At 38.4% G+C, this 16,654-nt stretch overlaps 1 protein-coding gene across 1 annotated transcript in view; it reads left to right on the top strand.

Moving 5' to 3' along the window:
- The window catches only part of LOC308426815 (general transcription factor IIH subunit 2), a 31,165-nt gene extending 15,223 nt beyond the window's left edge, over positions 1 to 15,942 (top strand). The window contains exons 13-17 of the mRNA XM_080924754.1: positions 488 to 594; positions 1,142 to 1,244; positions 5,532 to 5,571; positions 7,814 to 7,925; positions 15,564 to 15,942. Of these exons, the coding sequence (XP_080780880.1) occupies positions 488 to 594; positions 1,142 to 1,244; positions 5,532 to 5,571; positions 7,814 to 7,925; positions 15,564 to 15,577 (376 nt within the window). The 3' untranslated portion in view covers positions 15,578 to 15,942. The remainder of the gene's footprint in view (positions 1 to 487; positions 595 to 1,141; positions 1,245 to 5,531; positions 5,572 to 7,813; positions 7,926 to 15,563) is intronic.
- Positions 15,943 to 16,654: the final 712 nt, after the last annotated feature.

Raw genomic sequence — 16,654 nt, 5'->3', positions numbered from 1 at the left:
TGGGCAGCTCACCACCACCTGTAACTCCAGGTTCAGGGGATGTAACACCTCTGGTCTCTAAGGACACCTGTACTCATGTACACATACCCAGTCATAGGCTCACATCCGTACACAGAATTAAAACTAAAATCAATCTTAAAAAAAGAAGAAAAAACATACTGGATGGAACTAACAGATTAGTCATCAAGAAAAAGAAAAATACTAAAGACTATAAAAGAAACTTTAAAATAAAAGTGAAGACTGAAAAAAAGAATAGCATTAGTGAGTGACTAGATATAACATGTTTTCCAGTAAAATTTTATCTTATTTTATCTTTTGAGACAGGGTATTTCTGTGTAGTCCTGTCTGCCCAGAACTCACTGTTAGACTAGGCTGGCCTTGAACTCACATAAATCTGACTGCTTCTGCCTCCTGGCTGCTGGGACTGAGTAACTTTTTTTTTTTTTTAGTTCTTTTCACCTTTAACAATAACTTTTTCTACCCACAGGCATTTGGATAATAATAGCACTGAGCCAGGGCTCACATTGGGAGGCTATTTCTGCCCACAGTGTCGAGCAAAGTACTGTGAGCTTCCTGTTGAATGTAAAATCTGTGGTAAGAACCCTATTATCCCTTACTAAATAAATCAGCATTAATTCATAATTGTATAGTTGCTGAAATAAACATAACTGTTGAGTCTTGCTTATTATATATTTAATTTGTACAAAGAAAAATAGACTGTTTTCTCCATTCAGGTCCCAGTAATACATTTCTAAGAATAAACGTAGCATTACAGAAGTTTCCTTTCTTTTTCTGATGTTTTCTTTAAAAGCAGTATGATAATTTTAATAGGCATTTTTTGGTTCTTTGGGTCATGTATTTAGTGACAGATCAAATTCTATCCTGAAATCTCTTTTTATGGCTACAGCTAAAATATACTCAGGGTCCTATAAACCCTTGAATACTGGATATGTGGTGCAGTGGCAGCCTTTCTAGTGTTTGAGGCCCTAGATTTGATCCCCATCGATAGAAAAATAGAAAACACTTGAAAGTACTTTTTCTAAGTACTTTCTGAACTTTACTTTTTCTAAGTATCATTTGACTTTTTAGCCTTTGTCTTTATGATGTTAGACTTATTAATGTTTCTCTCTTTACACATTAGGTCTTACTTTGGTGTCTGCACCTCATTTGGCAAGATCTTACCATCATTTATTTCCGTTGGATGCTTTTCAAGAAGTACCCCTAGAGGAATATAAAGGAGAAAGGTATATGAATTTTGATTAATTTATATGTCACAGTGGTAAACTAATGATTGAAACAACACTTTCAAGTCATATTAATTTGTAAAATTCTAATATAGAAAATGAGATGCAGAATACTCTGTATGTCTGGCAGTCTGTTTATTTCCCCAAACTCACGTATTTATAGTTAAGAGCAATGATATATTGGTTTGGTTGGAGTGGGGAGTGTGCACTGCTCTTAGAGAACACCCACGGTGGGTTCCTAGCACCTATGCAGCTGCCTGCACTTCCAGCCCTAGGAGAGTCTATACCTATGTTTAGGATTCCTTTAATAAAACGGTCCTGCCAGTTGTCAGTTTTCAGCTGTCAGTAGTTTAACAACCTCCCCCCCAAATTTATGATTACCTAACAGCTGGCCTTGAGCATTACTGAAGAGAAGAGGCTGGCTGAACATAATCAAGAACCTGTCGATATTTTCTTACTGAATTTCCAGTAGTAAAAGCTGAAGTGGAAGTGGTCAGTTAATTATAGATATTTTTAGGAAGTGAATTTTACTATTTCTAAAAGCATCAGCAGATATTTGGGAACTTTTGGTCATAAAATAATTATATTTTTCATATATAATAACTCAACACTTTTCACACTTAAAGATAAGTGTAGAAGAAATTTAATATGCACATGAAGAGATGGCTAGTGGGTAAGGATACTTACTATGCAAGAATGAAGATTTGAGCTTGGATACACAGCACCCACATAAATAATGCTGGATGTAGCCTCACATTCTTGTAATTTCAGCGTTGTAAGGCAGAGACAGGAGGATTCTAGGTATTTACTTAGACCAGCTAGTCTAGCCATTCAGTGAGCTCCAGGTTCAGTGAAAGACCGTGTTTCTTAAAACAAGGTAGAGAATAATTGGGCAAGGCACCCATTACCAACCTCTGGCCTCTATGCACACACCTACATATGCAAAAGGACTAATTTCAAATAAGCATGTCTAAACCAGTCTTGCTTTTCAAATTGCATCATATTTCATGGATGTATTATGTGACTTAAATAACCAACTGCCTTGTATTAAATATTTAGGATTATCTCTTTGCTATTAACAAATAATCTCCATGTCTGTATCTCCAAATATTTGGACAGAATATGCCAGACAAATTCTCAGGTAGAATTGTCGAGCCAAAAGTTATATGAGTTTTGGTAGATGTTGTAAATTTGTCCTTTAAAGAGGCTTTATTATATTATTTACCCATACTTCACTGATACTAGATAGTATGAACTTTAAAAAAAATACTGGCTCAAACTGGCAACTCAACCAAGGGTGCATTGTGTCAGGTTTCATGTAAGTGTGAACTTAAGTAATGAAAAGCCTAGTGGATGGATTTGAGGATAGAATTGAAAAAATACGGCAGGTTAAAGAGGTGTTAGTGAGCTGTAAATAGGAGAGTTAAAGATGAAACAGATGCATTTATACAGAAGGCCCACTATTGGGATAATGTGAAAAAGAAAGATGCATCGTAGGGTGGGAAATCATTGAATAGCTCAAAAAGATATTTTCCTTTTTAAAAACATAATTTTCGGGGCTGGAGAGATGGCTCAGAGGTTAAGAGCACTGACTGCTCTTACAGAGGTCCTGAGTTCAAATCCCAGCAACCACATGGTGGCTCACAACCATCTGTAATGGGATCCAATATTCTCTTCGGGTATGTCTGAAGACAGCAACAGTGTACTTATTATATATAAAATCAATAAATATCTTTTAAAAGCATAATTTTCTACACAATCCTGAAGGTTCTAAATATGAAACAAAATGCTAACATTCTTAGCCACACCAGGTGCTACTCAGAGCTTTGTCTGTCAAACTTTTGAGGGAAAAGTACAACTAACTTAAATTATATCCCCAGACAAGCTGTCAGCTTTGTGTTTATGAAAGCATAAGGATGTTTTCAGACTTGTGAGGTCTGAAAAAGACTCTTCTAGGGGAGGGCTGGCCCATACATAAGGCACCTGCCACCAATCCTGATGAACTGAGTTCAATCCCAAGGATCCACGTGATAGAAGGAGGGAAGTGACTCTACAAGTTGTCTTGTGTTCCTAGTGCTGTGTGTGCACACACACACAGATAAATAAATCAAATGTTATAAAAATTGCTTGGCAGAAAAGAGACACTTAGGGGAAGCTGTAGAGGAAGTGGGATGGAGAAGGCCAGGGGATCTGAAGATCTGCCTTTTACTGCACAAGCCAAAGGAAGCCTTAGGACAGTGGTGAGAGGAGATAAGGGTAAGATAAGAATAGTCTTGTTTGGAAAGTCAGATCTCCAAGAAAGATGTCTTGAGGGGATGAAAACTATACATTTCCAGAGAGTTAAACCTATTCAGGGCTGGAGAGATGGCTCAGAGGTTAAGAGCACTGACTGTTCTTCTTGAGGTCCTGAGTTCAATTCCCAGCAACCACATGGTGGCTCACAACCATCTGTAATGGGATCTGATGCCCTCTTCTGGTGTGTCTGAGGGGAACAACAGTGTACTCACATAAAATGAATAAATCTTATCTAGGGAAAGATTAGAGCTAAATTGTGCCACTTATGTCATAAAGGAATCTTGGAATTAATTATCACCAAAGGAAAATTAGGGGCTGAAGAGATGGGCCCCTTGTTCAGGTGTTCCATATTGCTGTGCAAACAGGAAGTCTGAAGTTTAGACCCTCAGCACTCAGGTAAAAGCCGGGCCTATCAGTATGTACCTATAATCTTAGCACTGGGTGGGAACACTGGGGCTTGTTGGTCAACTAGTATAGCCAGTCAGTGAGCTCCAGGTCCCATAAGAGACATTATCTTAAAAATAACTTTGACTTGGGTAAAACAAAACAAAAATAAAATGGAGAATGATGAAAAAAAGACACCAGGGTAATGACCTGTGGCTTCCACATGTACCTGCACACGCACCATCTCATATTCGTACCACACACATGAACGTGCACACATAACACATAAAGAAAGAGGAAAAGTTGCAGTTTATTACTTGTCAGAGCTGAAATATTTATATGTTGAATAAACTACATAGTGAATGTTGTTTTGTACAAGCTGACAGTTTAATTATCTAGAAATACCAAAGTTGGGTAATGGTGGCACAAGGCAGGCAGTTGTTTATTAGTTCAAGTTCACCCTGGTCTATCCAGCAAGTTTCTGGAGAGCCAAGGCTATACAAAAAACCCTGTCTCAAAAAACCAAAATCCAAAACAAACAAATGAAAAAAAAAAAAACAAAGAAAAAAAGGAAATGGTGACATTAGTTTTATATACATTACTGGATTAAGAGAGCTAAAAGAGAATTAAATTCTTGCATAGTTGAAGGTTCATAGCTAGTCCTTGTATTCCCACCTATGTGTGTGAATTGGCAGGGTTGTGAGCACAGGTGCTGGTAGAGACTAGCGGTGTTGGAGCCCTTGGAGCTGGAGGCTGTGGGGACAGCAGCATGTGCTTTTAACTACTGAGCTGTCTTTTTGTCCTCTGTTAAAAATGTTAAAGGTACTTCAAGGGAGGTAGAAATGAAGTGAAGAGAATAAAATGAAAGATTGCTGGGGACTTTTGGGTTTGGTTTTGTTGTTTTCTGAGATAGGGTTTTTCCATATAGCCTTGACTGTCCTAGAATGTGCCCTGTAGATCAGACTGGCCTCAGTGTGCCTCTGTCAGGAGTAAAGGTATGTGCCTCCACCATCTGGCTGAGATTGCTGTTTTGTAATAAATTTTAAGAACTTGTGGACAGGGTTGATCTTACTGATTTTAGGGCTTTAGACATGCTAAGCTTGTATTCTTCTGCTGGGGTATATACCAGCTCCAGTTCCAAAAAGTCTTATTTTTTAAAACAAGTCCTGAAAAGCAAAGCCACAGGCATTTCTTATACGTAACAAAGTTCTTGGTGTACTCATCTAGGATATATACCATATTCCGAATAACTAAAAAGTAGTTTTCAGATAGTTTTCTGTAGGCATCAAATTCTCAGAGCTCTAGTTTAGAAAGCATGTGTATAATGAAAATAGGAACTAAATTCTGGCTATGTGATAATCTGGACATGTTGTATAGTTTTTCTTTGGTTCGTAGGAATTATAAACAGGGTTATTGTCTCACTGCAAAAGACAATAGGCTAGGCAGTAACGAGTACTGTAGCTCATATTGAAAGATTAAAAAAACCTGAACCTCTCACTAAGAGTCACATGTAAATAAAATTATTTATTAAATGATTCTACTGAGATTTTGCTAAATTATTTTAATGAGTGAAAGCTAGAAAAATGATTCTCAAACTTTCTTTTTCAGGTTTTGCTATGGATGTCAAGGGGAATTGAAAGACCAACATGTAAGTTTATTGGCTTTTTCAATATTAGTACTCAGGAAATAATACACAGGAAACATTGGAACAGCGACACAATAAGAAGGTATAAGTAGATTGTTGAAGGTCAGGCTTATGTCTGCTTGCTCCTTATGAAGACAATACATAGAGGGTAAAATGGGAACAAATAAATTAAATAGTTCCGTCATTCTCATTCTTATTTTACTACAGGGAGATGTTAAATACTTTTCAGTCATCAAGCTACATTGCATTTGGTTTAGAAATATTAAAAATATAGTATTATATTTTAGAGTCTATTATAACTTATTTTGAAGTTAGCATTATGGTTTTATAAATAAAAAGTTGTGCCAATAATAAAATACTTTAAGAAGACAGAGCCAGGTGCAAAGGCTTGTGTCTATAATCTGAGCTACTGGGATGGTAGGCAAAGGAAACACGTGAACCTAGAAATTCAAGGCCATCCTGGGCAGCATAGTGAGCTCTCATCACAAGACAGGAGTTTAGAGCAGGGCACAGGCTTAGTGTATTTGAGAGTATAATGTGTATTTAAGAGTGTGAGCCCATGGATGCCACGGTGCATGTGTGCAGGTCAGAGGACAGCATTTGGAAGCTAGTTTTCTCCTTCAACCTTTATATGAGTTCTGGGGATAAAACTTCATGTTTATATGGTAAAGTGCTTCATCCTTTGAGCTCTCTTTCTCCATCTATCCATCCATTGCTCCATCCCTCCATCCATTTATCTATTCATCCCTCCTTCCATCCATCCATTCATTCATCCATCCATCCATCCATCCATCCATCCATCCATTCATTCATTCATCCTTAAGTACACAAGCAAATCCTGCTCTGTCTGTGCAATGCTATGTGTGTATTTTTTCAGGTTGACCATTGATACTGGATAACCTGTTGGGGAGACTGTTTTTTCTGTCAGTGTTCCATGGTTGCTTGTGGTTCTCTGTATGGCTGAAGTCCCAGGGGCTTCCCCATGTTCATGTTAGCATGTCTGTTGTCCTTGTTCATGTTTAGGCAGTCACAAAATCAGACTTGATGGATGTCTCTAACATCGCTAGGAGACACAATCTCACAACATACTCTCTATTTCTCTGGCTCTTACAGTCTTTCTTTCCCCTGTTTTGCAATGATCCCTGAGCCTCAGGTGAAGGAGTTATATTGCTGATGTGATTGGTTGTGGTTTTCTTTAATGGTCTCCATCTTTTGCAAAGAGAATTTTTCTTGATAAGGGGTAAGGACTACACTTTTCTGTGAGTATAAGGACCAATATTTAGAATGAACTTAGTAGTTTTTCTGGTTTAGTAAAGTGGTGGAGATAGTGTCTCCTCCAAGATCCATGACTTTGCCAGCTTTAGTAAACTAGTTGACTAGGTTTCTAGTCTTTTGATTTCCTTCTGCTTGACTGGACCTTAAGTCCAACTACAGAGCTGTTGATTACTACTAAAGTATGTGTGCCACTATTACACCCTTAGGGTGTCCTGCCTTGCTGGTCATTGTGGTGCTATAGCTGGGTAGGGCTGTTGTTGGCTTCCCTCCCTGGAAGCATGAATGTGTCCTTCTGATACCATCAAAGCTATTCTTTAGGGAGGAAGCTTTCAGGTAGTTTCCTGAGTATTAGCTTTCATGTTAACAGCAGGCTTCACTTGTCAGTTTTAAAGAATCGAAATGTAGTCATTATTTAATCTGTATGTTATTGCTCCAAAATATTAGCTGAAAGCACAAGGACCCATATATGTAATGCTGATTAAATAATTTTTATTCTTATATACCTTATGTGTGTCATTTGACATACTGTTGTATTTGAGTTTTTTTTTCTTTTTTTTTTTTTGCAACCCCCCACCCCCACCCCCAAAGGCAGAGATAGTCTTGTAGCCCTGGCTGGTCAAGAACTTGATATGTGGCCTAGGATGACTTCATGATCCTCCTGCCTCCACTTCCCAAGTGCTAGGATTATAGGTGTGTACGTACTCTCCCAGCTCTGTTTCTCATATACTGCAATGGAAGGTCATTCTCTAAGAGCCACTCCTACTCCTACGGGCTGGCTTAAGAGGGAAAACTGTGTGAGGTTTGAGAAAGTTGTGTTAGGTTTAATACATTGGGGTTAATAAGGTATGCAGGAGGGTCAGGAGACACTGAGGAATATGGAGAGCAAGGCAGCTGAATTGTCTCTTGGCTGTGCTGTTCTTACATTTTGTAAACTGTTTTTGTTTATTTGCCTTTCTTCTTTCCTTTTCAGGTCTATGTTTGCACAGTGTGCCAAAATGTTTTCTGTGTGGACTGCGATGTCTTTGTTCATGACTCTCTTCACTGTTGTCCTGGCTGTATTCATAAGATCCCAACTCCTTCAGGTATTTGATTCCGACATGAAGAACACACACTTTGAGTGGGTTTAAAAACAAAAGAAAACTTGTAACTGTAAATAAACCAATTCTTTGAATAAATTGATTCTCTAATTAAAACATGAAAACACTTTGAAAGAAGATCTGATTTAAGATACTTTTAACCATGAAAATATAGTTAAATATATTTTTATTTGGATTCTAATACTGATATGCATTAAAATTTAATTAATTTTATTTCTATTTTGAATCATTTTAATCCTAACTCATTATATATATATATATATATTACTTATAATGATTAAATTGATGTTATAATCTCAGTTTTTTCACTTTAGATTTTTTTTTTACATGCATGTGTGTCTACATGAGTTTGTTTACCCTAAGTGTAGGTACCCAAAGGGTTCAGAAGAGGGCATCAGATTTTCTGGCAGTGGAGTTAAAAAGCAGCTGTAAACTGCCCAGTGTGGGTGCTGGGAACTGAACCCAGCTGCTGTGCAAGAACAGCAAATGCTCTTAATCACCGAGCTATTTGTCCAGCTCCAAAATATGCCCTTTTTAAAAAACTGAAAACTGTATACTATTGTACAAAAAACAGATTTAATTTTTGGAAATCAGTTTCTAATTACAGCAAGTATTACTCTCAGAAATAAATCTACAGAACAACACATTCTGATTCCCCCTTACCTGGGCTGAGCAAAGAATGTTCTTATTCTTTGTAGGAGCTCCTTCTTTACACTGTCAGGTTCCAGGGCTCTCTGTCTTTCGGAGTGATGTTAGCCGCCAGATCAACAGTAATGTGTGTTCAGTCTTTTTTCCCTTAATTACCTCTTTATATTGCGCCTTCAACTGATCCTTCTAGCTGCACTCAACTAATTGAGAATTCTATTAACTTTTGGTTAGTTGCTGCTCTCACCTGTGTATCTTTGTTCATCTTGCTAAGTACCATCACTGTGAGCAGAGGCCATCCCTTCCCAGTGACTAAATGACCCTTGGGCTGACTACCCTTACCTATCACACTCTTCCCATTTAAAAAAATAAAAAGAACATCATGCACACGCATGAACACAACAAACAAACATACAGACACACACATACATACAGGTAAGTGACCAGAGTCCAATCTACTGGATATTTCTCTCAGGATTCATATTTACTGAGTCTAGATTCGGTTGTTTTATTTTATTTAATTGTCTTTTAATTGAAAACAACTTTTTATTATAAAAAAGTACTTCAGGTCTTTGTCTGTCTGTCTGTCTGTCTCTCTCTGTCTGTCTGTCTCTCTCTCCCCCCCCCCCCTCGGCTCTCTTGCTCTTGCTCTCTCCCATTACCCCTCCTCTTCCCCTTCCCTTCCCCCCTTTCTCTCCATGTGCTCATGGCCCAGCCTCTACTCCTCTTCTTCTCTCTCTCTGCCTCTACTACCCTCTTAACTTCTCCATGACCTGAATAAACTCTATTCCGTACTAAAATAAATAAATAAATAAAAATAAAAAGTACTTCAAATAAATACCCCCGCCCCCCAAAAAAAATAGACCTAAAGACTATACAGCTTTCTATCCTTACACACTTTGAATTTATTTCCTGCTTGCAGTCCTTCCTCATTCTCTAGTACGGAGGCTTTCTCCTCTCTTTCCTGTATGTTGTACTGTCCCACATAAGCATTTGTTTATAAGTACATATATATTATTGGCTATATTTTGCATATGAAGAGCATGCACCTTTTTCTGAGGTCATATGGCCTCATTTAATATTGTACCTTCTAAGTCCATCCATTTTTCTGCAAATGTTGGGATCACTTTAGTTTTTTTAAGGGAAGGGGTTTGCCTGTCCTGGAACTCCTATAGACCAGGCTGCCCTTGAATTTAGAGATCTGATTGCTTCTGCCTGAGTGCTGGGATTAAAGACATGCACCACCATTGCCTGACATTATCACATTTTTCTTTAGAGCTAAATAGTGCTCCATTTATATATATATTTATATCTATCACATTTTCACTTCCATTCATGTTGATGGGCCCTGAAATTGATTCTAATTCTTTGCTACAGAGAATAAAGCAATAGTAAACATGGGAAATGTCTTTCTGGTAAGGCCCAAGGTTGTAAAATGGAACCATACAGTAGTTCTATTTTTAATTTTATTTTTCAAGACAGGGTTTCTCTGGCTCTTTTGGAACTTGTTCATCTTTGTAGACCAGGCTGGCCTTGAACTCACAGAGATCTGCCTACCTCTGCCTCTGAGTGCTAGAATTAAAGGCGTGCACCACTGTGCCAGGCATCTGTTTTTAACTTTTTGAGGACTGTTCAAATTCCTTTTCACTGTAGCTGTATTAATTTGCACTCTTACCAATAGTGAATAAGGTTTTCTTTCTGTCCTATCATTTTCAGCACTTTAGATTTATTGACGGTAGCCCTCCTGGGTTAGATGGTATCTCAGCATTTGCCTGATGGCTAGGGATATGGAACACTTTTTTTTTTTTAATAAAAATATTCATGGCTGTTGTGGGATAGTCACTAGAGAAGACTGCTCAGACATGGGTTTCAAGGTCTTTATTATCCAGCTGTGTACAAATGGGTGGCTCAGAATGCCAGTGTAGCACTGAGCCTTTTTTAGAATGATCTTGTAAGCACAAAAATTGTGTTGTGGATTAACATACTTGAGATAATAAGAGCCAGAAACAGAAGTGAAGAAACTAAAAGTTTCTTATTTTGAGACTTTCTCAGGACTATATGGACTTTGATGGATGGACTTTGTTTTAGTTTTGGCAGTGGATGGTGTCTTAAGCACTGAGATTTTGACCCGAATGTCACGTCTGTCATGGAGTCAGTTGTGTTGAGATCTTGTTGTAAGATCCCGAGGAGTCAACCCCGAATTCAAAAAGCACACATCTTTTATACATTTTTTGTGAGGGGAGTGAACTACTATTTTACCATTGGTCAGCAGTATAATTTTCAGAAAGAGGAGAGGAAGGAGGGAGGAAAGGGGGGAAAAACTTGGGCGGTAAGGTTGTTGACAATTTGCAGTTCTCCTTGGAATTCAGTACAGGGAAGGGTAGGGGAGCTGTTCCTAAAGCAGTCATTTTTGTTTTGTCTTAACTCAGCTTGGTCAGTCTTATCACATCAACAGAAATGAAATCAGAACAAATAATTAAATGCATTCTCTGATAGAAGGGATAGTCCCAGTTTTGGCTTTCATTTCTGTTTGATAAGGTTAAGATGAATTATTGTCGTTATGTTTCAAAAGGAATTTATTTTTTTGTAATCATTGAGAAAAATACTAGTCTTGTTTAAAGATTACAGAAGTAGAACCTGGGTGAGTTTCTTAGCATAAGAGCACATGTTTAGTGTGTTAAGGGCCTGGTGTCCATCCTTCGCACTGGAGAGCGAGAGGAGGGGAGAGAGAGACACACACACACTGGGAGACATAGAGAAAGAGACAGAGAATGGGAATTAAAACTTGGGTCTTTAATTTCCTATTTTCTTCTTGTAACTTCATAATTATATTAATTTGGTACACTTTCACTAAATATGTACATTCTTGGGGAGGGGGTCAAGTATTAGGGACCAGAGCTTTAGTCATGTCAAACGTGTACATTTTCACTTCCTTTTCTCTAGTGCTGTAGTTTAAACATGGCCTCCAAGTACTAAACAAGTAGTACAATAAATATACTTGTTACCCTTGTATTCAAGTGCATGTATAATCACTGATACTTTGGGGGGTCAAAATATACATCATTGTGGTGTTGGCTTAAACCATTGCATCTTCTGAATTGTATTTTAAAACTTTCTAAATTTTTCCTGACTAGTTAGAAACTTGTATGTTGTTTTTATTCTTTTAGTGGACTTTCTAAACTTGAGTTCCCTAGAAAATAACAAAGATAAAGTATTGTTATTTTATTTGAGAGGTGCCAGTCTGGGGATCGATGGTGAGGAAGAACAGGGAACATGCTAAGAAGTACTGTGTGGTGCAGTGTGTTAGCACAGTGGTCAGGCTTTGTGACAAGCCTGAGCGGATGCAGGCACCTCCCAACAAGTATGTCTTCTTGGAGTTTGCAGTTATAGAGAGGGCCACAAAGGAACACCTCCGAGGACCCCATAGAAGGGAGGGAAAAAGTAATTGTCTGTCTGTCTGCCTGCCTTTCTGTCCTGTGTGGAGGTGGAGGTGGTGCATGCTTACCTTCCCTTGCATGTTGGAGGTCAGAAAACAATTTACAGCTGAGTTCTTAGCCTCCACCATGTAGGTACAGGGCTGGAACTCAGGCTGTCAGTTTTGGCAGCAAGCTGCTTTATCTGCTGAGCCATCTTGCTGGTGTGAGTCACCACACCTAATTTTATATGATGCTGGGACTGAAACCCAAGGGTGGATACTTGGGAGGTAGGCACTCTCTGAACTACATGCCTGGGTCTCATTTTAATAGTGTGGCATTGTATACAGCTCTGAAAGCTGCATCGACAACTCAGGGCAGGTAGGCTTGGTGGCTTCAGTTTGAACTTCTGCCAGCTAAGAAAGCTGAGCAATGGCAGCCGTGCTGAAGTAGAAGGTAAGTATCAACTCTGAAAAGAAAGGATTCGAGAGAATCTGAGAAGGCATCAGGAGTTTGCCTTCTGATCATCATAAAGTAGAACAACGTAAAGTTAATATGTTCCTTACTCCCCCCACAGACAATAAAAGGATCGAAATAACCTTAATTCACTCGACTCCTTCCTCAAATATAATTGATAATGTATTTCATTTTTTTCTTGTTTCACAAGACATTAATAGGCTTTAATCAGTTACTGTTTATTAAGATGCAATATATTTATCATTTTCTTAGCTCTTCATTTCTTCTTTTGGGTCCATTTAAGATTTCTCTTTTTACTTTAATCATAGTAACATTCAAAATGTAGTATATACTATATATTTGAGTGAGTAAAAATAATATAATCAAAAGAAATACTGGGAGCTAGTAGAAATCATTAAGTCCAAATATGAGATCAACAGAATTTATAAATCTTGAAGTAGATTGATCAATAAACAAGAGACCAAATTACTAAAATTCAGACTAAAATAAGGGCTAATGATATGGCTCAGAGGCAAGTGCCACTAGGCCCAGTGACCTGAGTTCAGTCTGGGGCTTAGAAGGCAGGAGGGAAGTGATTGCTGCAAATTGTCCTCTGGCCTCCACACATGTGCTATAGGGAAAAGATAGTAAAAGATGATGCAAATAAGATGGTGAACTGCAATTACAGCACTTGGGAAGCTGAGACTAGAGTGTAACCTCAAGTTCAAGGTCAATTTGAGTCTTGTGTCACAAAACAAAACAGGAAATGATAGATAAAATTCTAAAATGTCAGAACAAAACAGGAAATGAGAGATAAAATTCTAAAATGTCAGAATTCACATATTCATCCCCTAGAGAAATATTCATCTCCTAAAACATTGTAGGGACACATGCCTTTAATCCTAGCACTTGGGAGCAGAGGCAGGCCTTGTTGTCTACATAGTTCCAGCACAACCAGGGCTATGTAGAGAGACTATCTGAAAAAAAGAAAGCAAACAAGAAATCATCTCTTTTTCCTTTTCCTAGTTCTTAGGTTCTGGCGTTATTCTTTTTAGTTGTGTAAGTTCAAACAATATACTTCATTTGACCTCAATATACCTCTCCCTTTATTTTAAAGAGACTCAGTATGGGCTGGGTGTGGTGGCACACTCATTTAATCCCAACACTGGGGATCTTAGTTTGAGGCCAGCCTGATCTATATCGTAAGTCTCAAGACAACTAGAACTACTACATACAAGATCTGTTTCAAGAAAAGAAAAATAACAGAGAAGGAGACTCAGTTTTTCTTAAGAGTAGGAGTATGGCCTGTGTTAGGCTGACCACATTTCATTCAATGTTATCAAGAGTATATGGGTGTAATACAAAGTAGACTTGATGAATTATTTTTAAAAAAAAGACACAAAATTGAGGGTTAAGGAGGTAAGCATGGGTCTGGGAAGAGTGTGTGGTGAATATGCCCAAATTGCATTGTATGAAAATTTCAAAGAATTAATTTCATTTTCAGAGATAAAACATTTGTTGAAACAAAAATCAGCAGGGCTTCAGCTATTCACAGAAAAGAACAGTAATCATTTTACAAGATTATGACACAACTTCTTTATTATACCCATGTTCAGGTCCATCTATGTAATGGTTAGAAAATTCATACCATGAAGCAGCTTCCTGAATGTGGAGAAAGAACTACCAGCCGTTTGGGAAATATATTAGTGGAATCTCCAGACTGTCAGTAAGTTACAGAGTTTAGGAGAATGTTAGGAAGTTTGAATTTCTAGGCTTATATGAGAAAATCAAGGGGCATATGGCTAGTTAGCCTTCTGGGGAGTACTCTTGGTGCCTTAACAGTTCTTGAAGGTTCAGATCTACAAGGATAGAAGATTCATTTGTTTAACTCTTCTCTGAGGAGAGGTTATTACAAGCTGGACTATGGACCCTGTTTACCTGTGTGAATTGCTGCTTGAGTCACACCTCACAGCAGGATCCTAGAAACATTATACTTCATTTGTCATTAATTTACTCAACAGGCCTTATCTTATACATCTAGAGTTGAAGCATTAGGGACATACATAATGAAAAGAAGAGAGTGTAAGTGCCAGTGGGAGGCCAGTAAAGGTGTTCATGAAAGTGCTAACAGTGTGCCAAGTGTTAATGAGAGTGCAGAGCGGAGCTCTGCTGGGTCTGGCCCAGGCTAATGCAGTGGTAACTTCTTGAAGGTATAGGTCACATCTAAAGGAGACTTGTTTCTGAGAAGCTGACCATGATATCAGGGAGGCAAGTCATTTTTGCTTCATTCTTGCTTTTGTCTTTTTGAATTTTAGTCATAGTCCTTTGCTCAAAAATTAAAGTATTTAAAATGAGAAAAACTATGGGTTAGCTCCAGGCTGTTACTTTTTACACCCCTTACCCTGACTGGGAATGTAGTTCCTTTGTTGCTATACATTTAAAAACTGAGTATCCATATTGCTCTCAAACTCCTGGATATAAGTAATCTTGTCTTGTTCTGAGTAGCTGGAATTATACTTATTTACCACTGAGCTTGACTTCAAAACATGGTAATCTCTCTCCCTCTCTCCCTCTCCTCTGTGTGTGTGTGTGTGTGTGTGTGTGTACATATAGTGTGGGTGTGGGTACGTGTCTGTGGAGGCCAGAGGACAACCTTGGGTATCATTCGTCAGTAATTCTTTGGAAGGTATTCTTTGAGACAGGGTCTTTTATTGGCTTAGAAATTATTAGTGAGGTTAGAATGGTTGAACAGTGATGCTAAGAATCCTCCTGCCTTCCCCAAAGTAGGGTTTTGGCTGTATGCACCACAACTAATGTTTTTATGTGGGCCCTCATGTACACAAACACACATACACAATTTTAAAATAAAGTTACACTAAAATTGTATTGTAAATATCTGACAAAGTGCTGATATATTTAAAATATGGCAAAATTATTGTAACAATAATAAAAAGGTAAACCAATTTTAAAGTGAGTAAAATGGGTCTGGTAGTCCTGGATGTGGCACATTACTGGTAATAGGATGATTGTGCAGTTATGTTACCTACTGCAATGGAGGTACCCCCTTCACTGATACAGGAGCTCTTACCCCTTCTTTGCTTCCCTTTAGCGCACCACAATTGATCAGCTAGCTGAAAACAGACTGCCGAATTAAAGAAGTTCTCTCCATACTGGATGAAGATGCAGATGGCTATGGGAACATGACAGCAAAGGAGCGTGGGTCTTCCATATGGTCACTGACGAAACTCAATAAGCCAAATTTCAGGACATGACCAATGAGCTGGATACCATTGACATCCCAGAATTTTTACTCTGATGGAAAGAAAAAAAGAGGAGGAGGAGGAAGTGTATCTCACATAGTCTGTGCTTCAATTCTTGCCTCTATTCACCTGCTTTGAGTTCTTGTCTTGGTGCCCCTCAACGATGGACTGTTAGCTGTGAGCCAAAAGACCTCTTCCTTTCCTGAGCTGGTTATGGTTAGATTTTATCACAGGAACAGAAAAACTAGGACAATACATTTGAAATATTATTTTTTTTTCATGTGTACACATCTTGCTTAAGAAAGTGTTGTCAAAAAACATTAAAACTCAAGGCAGGACAGGGTCTCTGGCTAGGGATCATACAATTCAGGATGGAACTAGGGCCTTGGCTCCATTGGTTTATTTTAGGACTTAGCCTTTGACTTTAGCAATACCAAGCTTACCTGAGTCCCTAGCCTGTGGCTCCAGTGGTCCTAGAGATCCCCTTGAGACCTGGCATTTGTACTGAGTGTTTACCTCAGGACTCAAGTTTTGTCTTCAGTGGTCTTCGAATTTATCTTGGAAAAGTACCTTTAGCTCTAGAGGTCCGAGATGTCAGTACAACAAGGGTTTTGGTTTTAGCAGTCCTAGAAATTTGGCTACAGCAACTCTAGAGTTCACCTTTAGCTCTAGAGGTCCCAGCATTGACCATTGTGTAAAGGCTTTGTACATTGTAGTCATGAAGTTCTGACTCTTCTTCCCAGTCAGAATTCAGTGTGAAACTGGCATTTTGACTCTAACCCCTAGTATATTGAGAGTTTAGCATATCACTGGGGTTTTTATTCCATGTAGCCACTCTGGTGATCAGTGTGTGGTGGTCCTGTTGTTACCCTGTCATGTCTAGTCACCTCAGTAAAGCTGCTCTGCAGTCAACACCAAGGTGCACCAGTCTCCATAGCTA

The sequence above is a fragment of the Micromys minutus genome (assembly GCF_963924665.1).
Source record: "Micromys minutus genome assembly, chromosome: 11".
Classification (NCBI taxonomy): Eukaryota; Metazoa; Chordata; class Mammalia; order Rodentia; family Muridae; genus Micromys; species Micromys minutus.
This window is presented reverse-complemented; position numbering and strand designations above follow the sequence as displayed.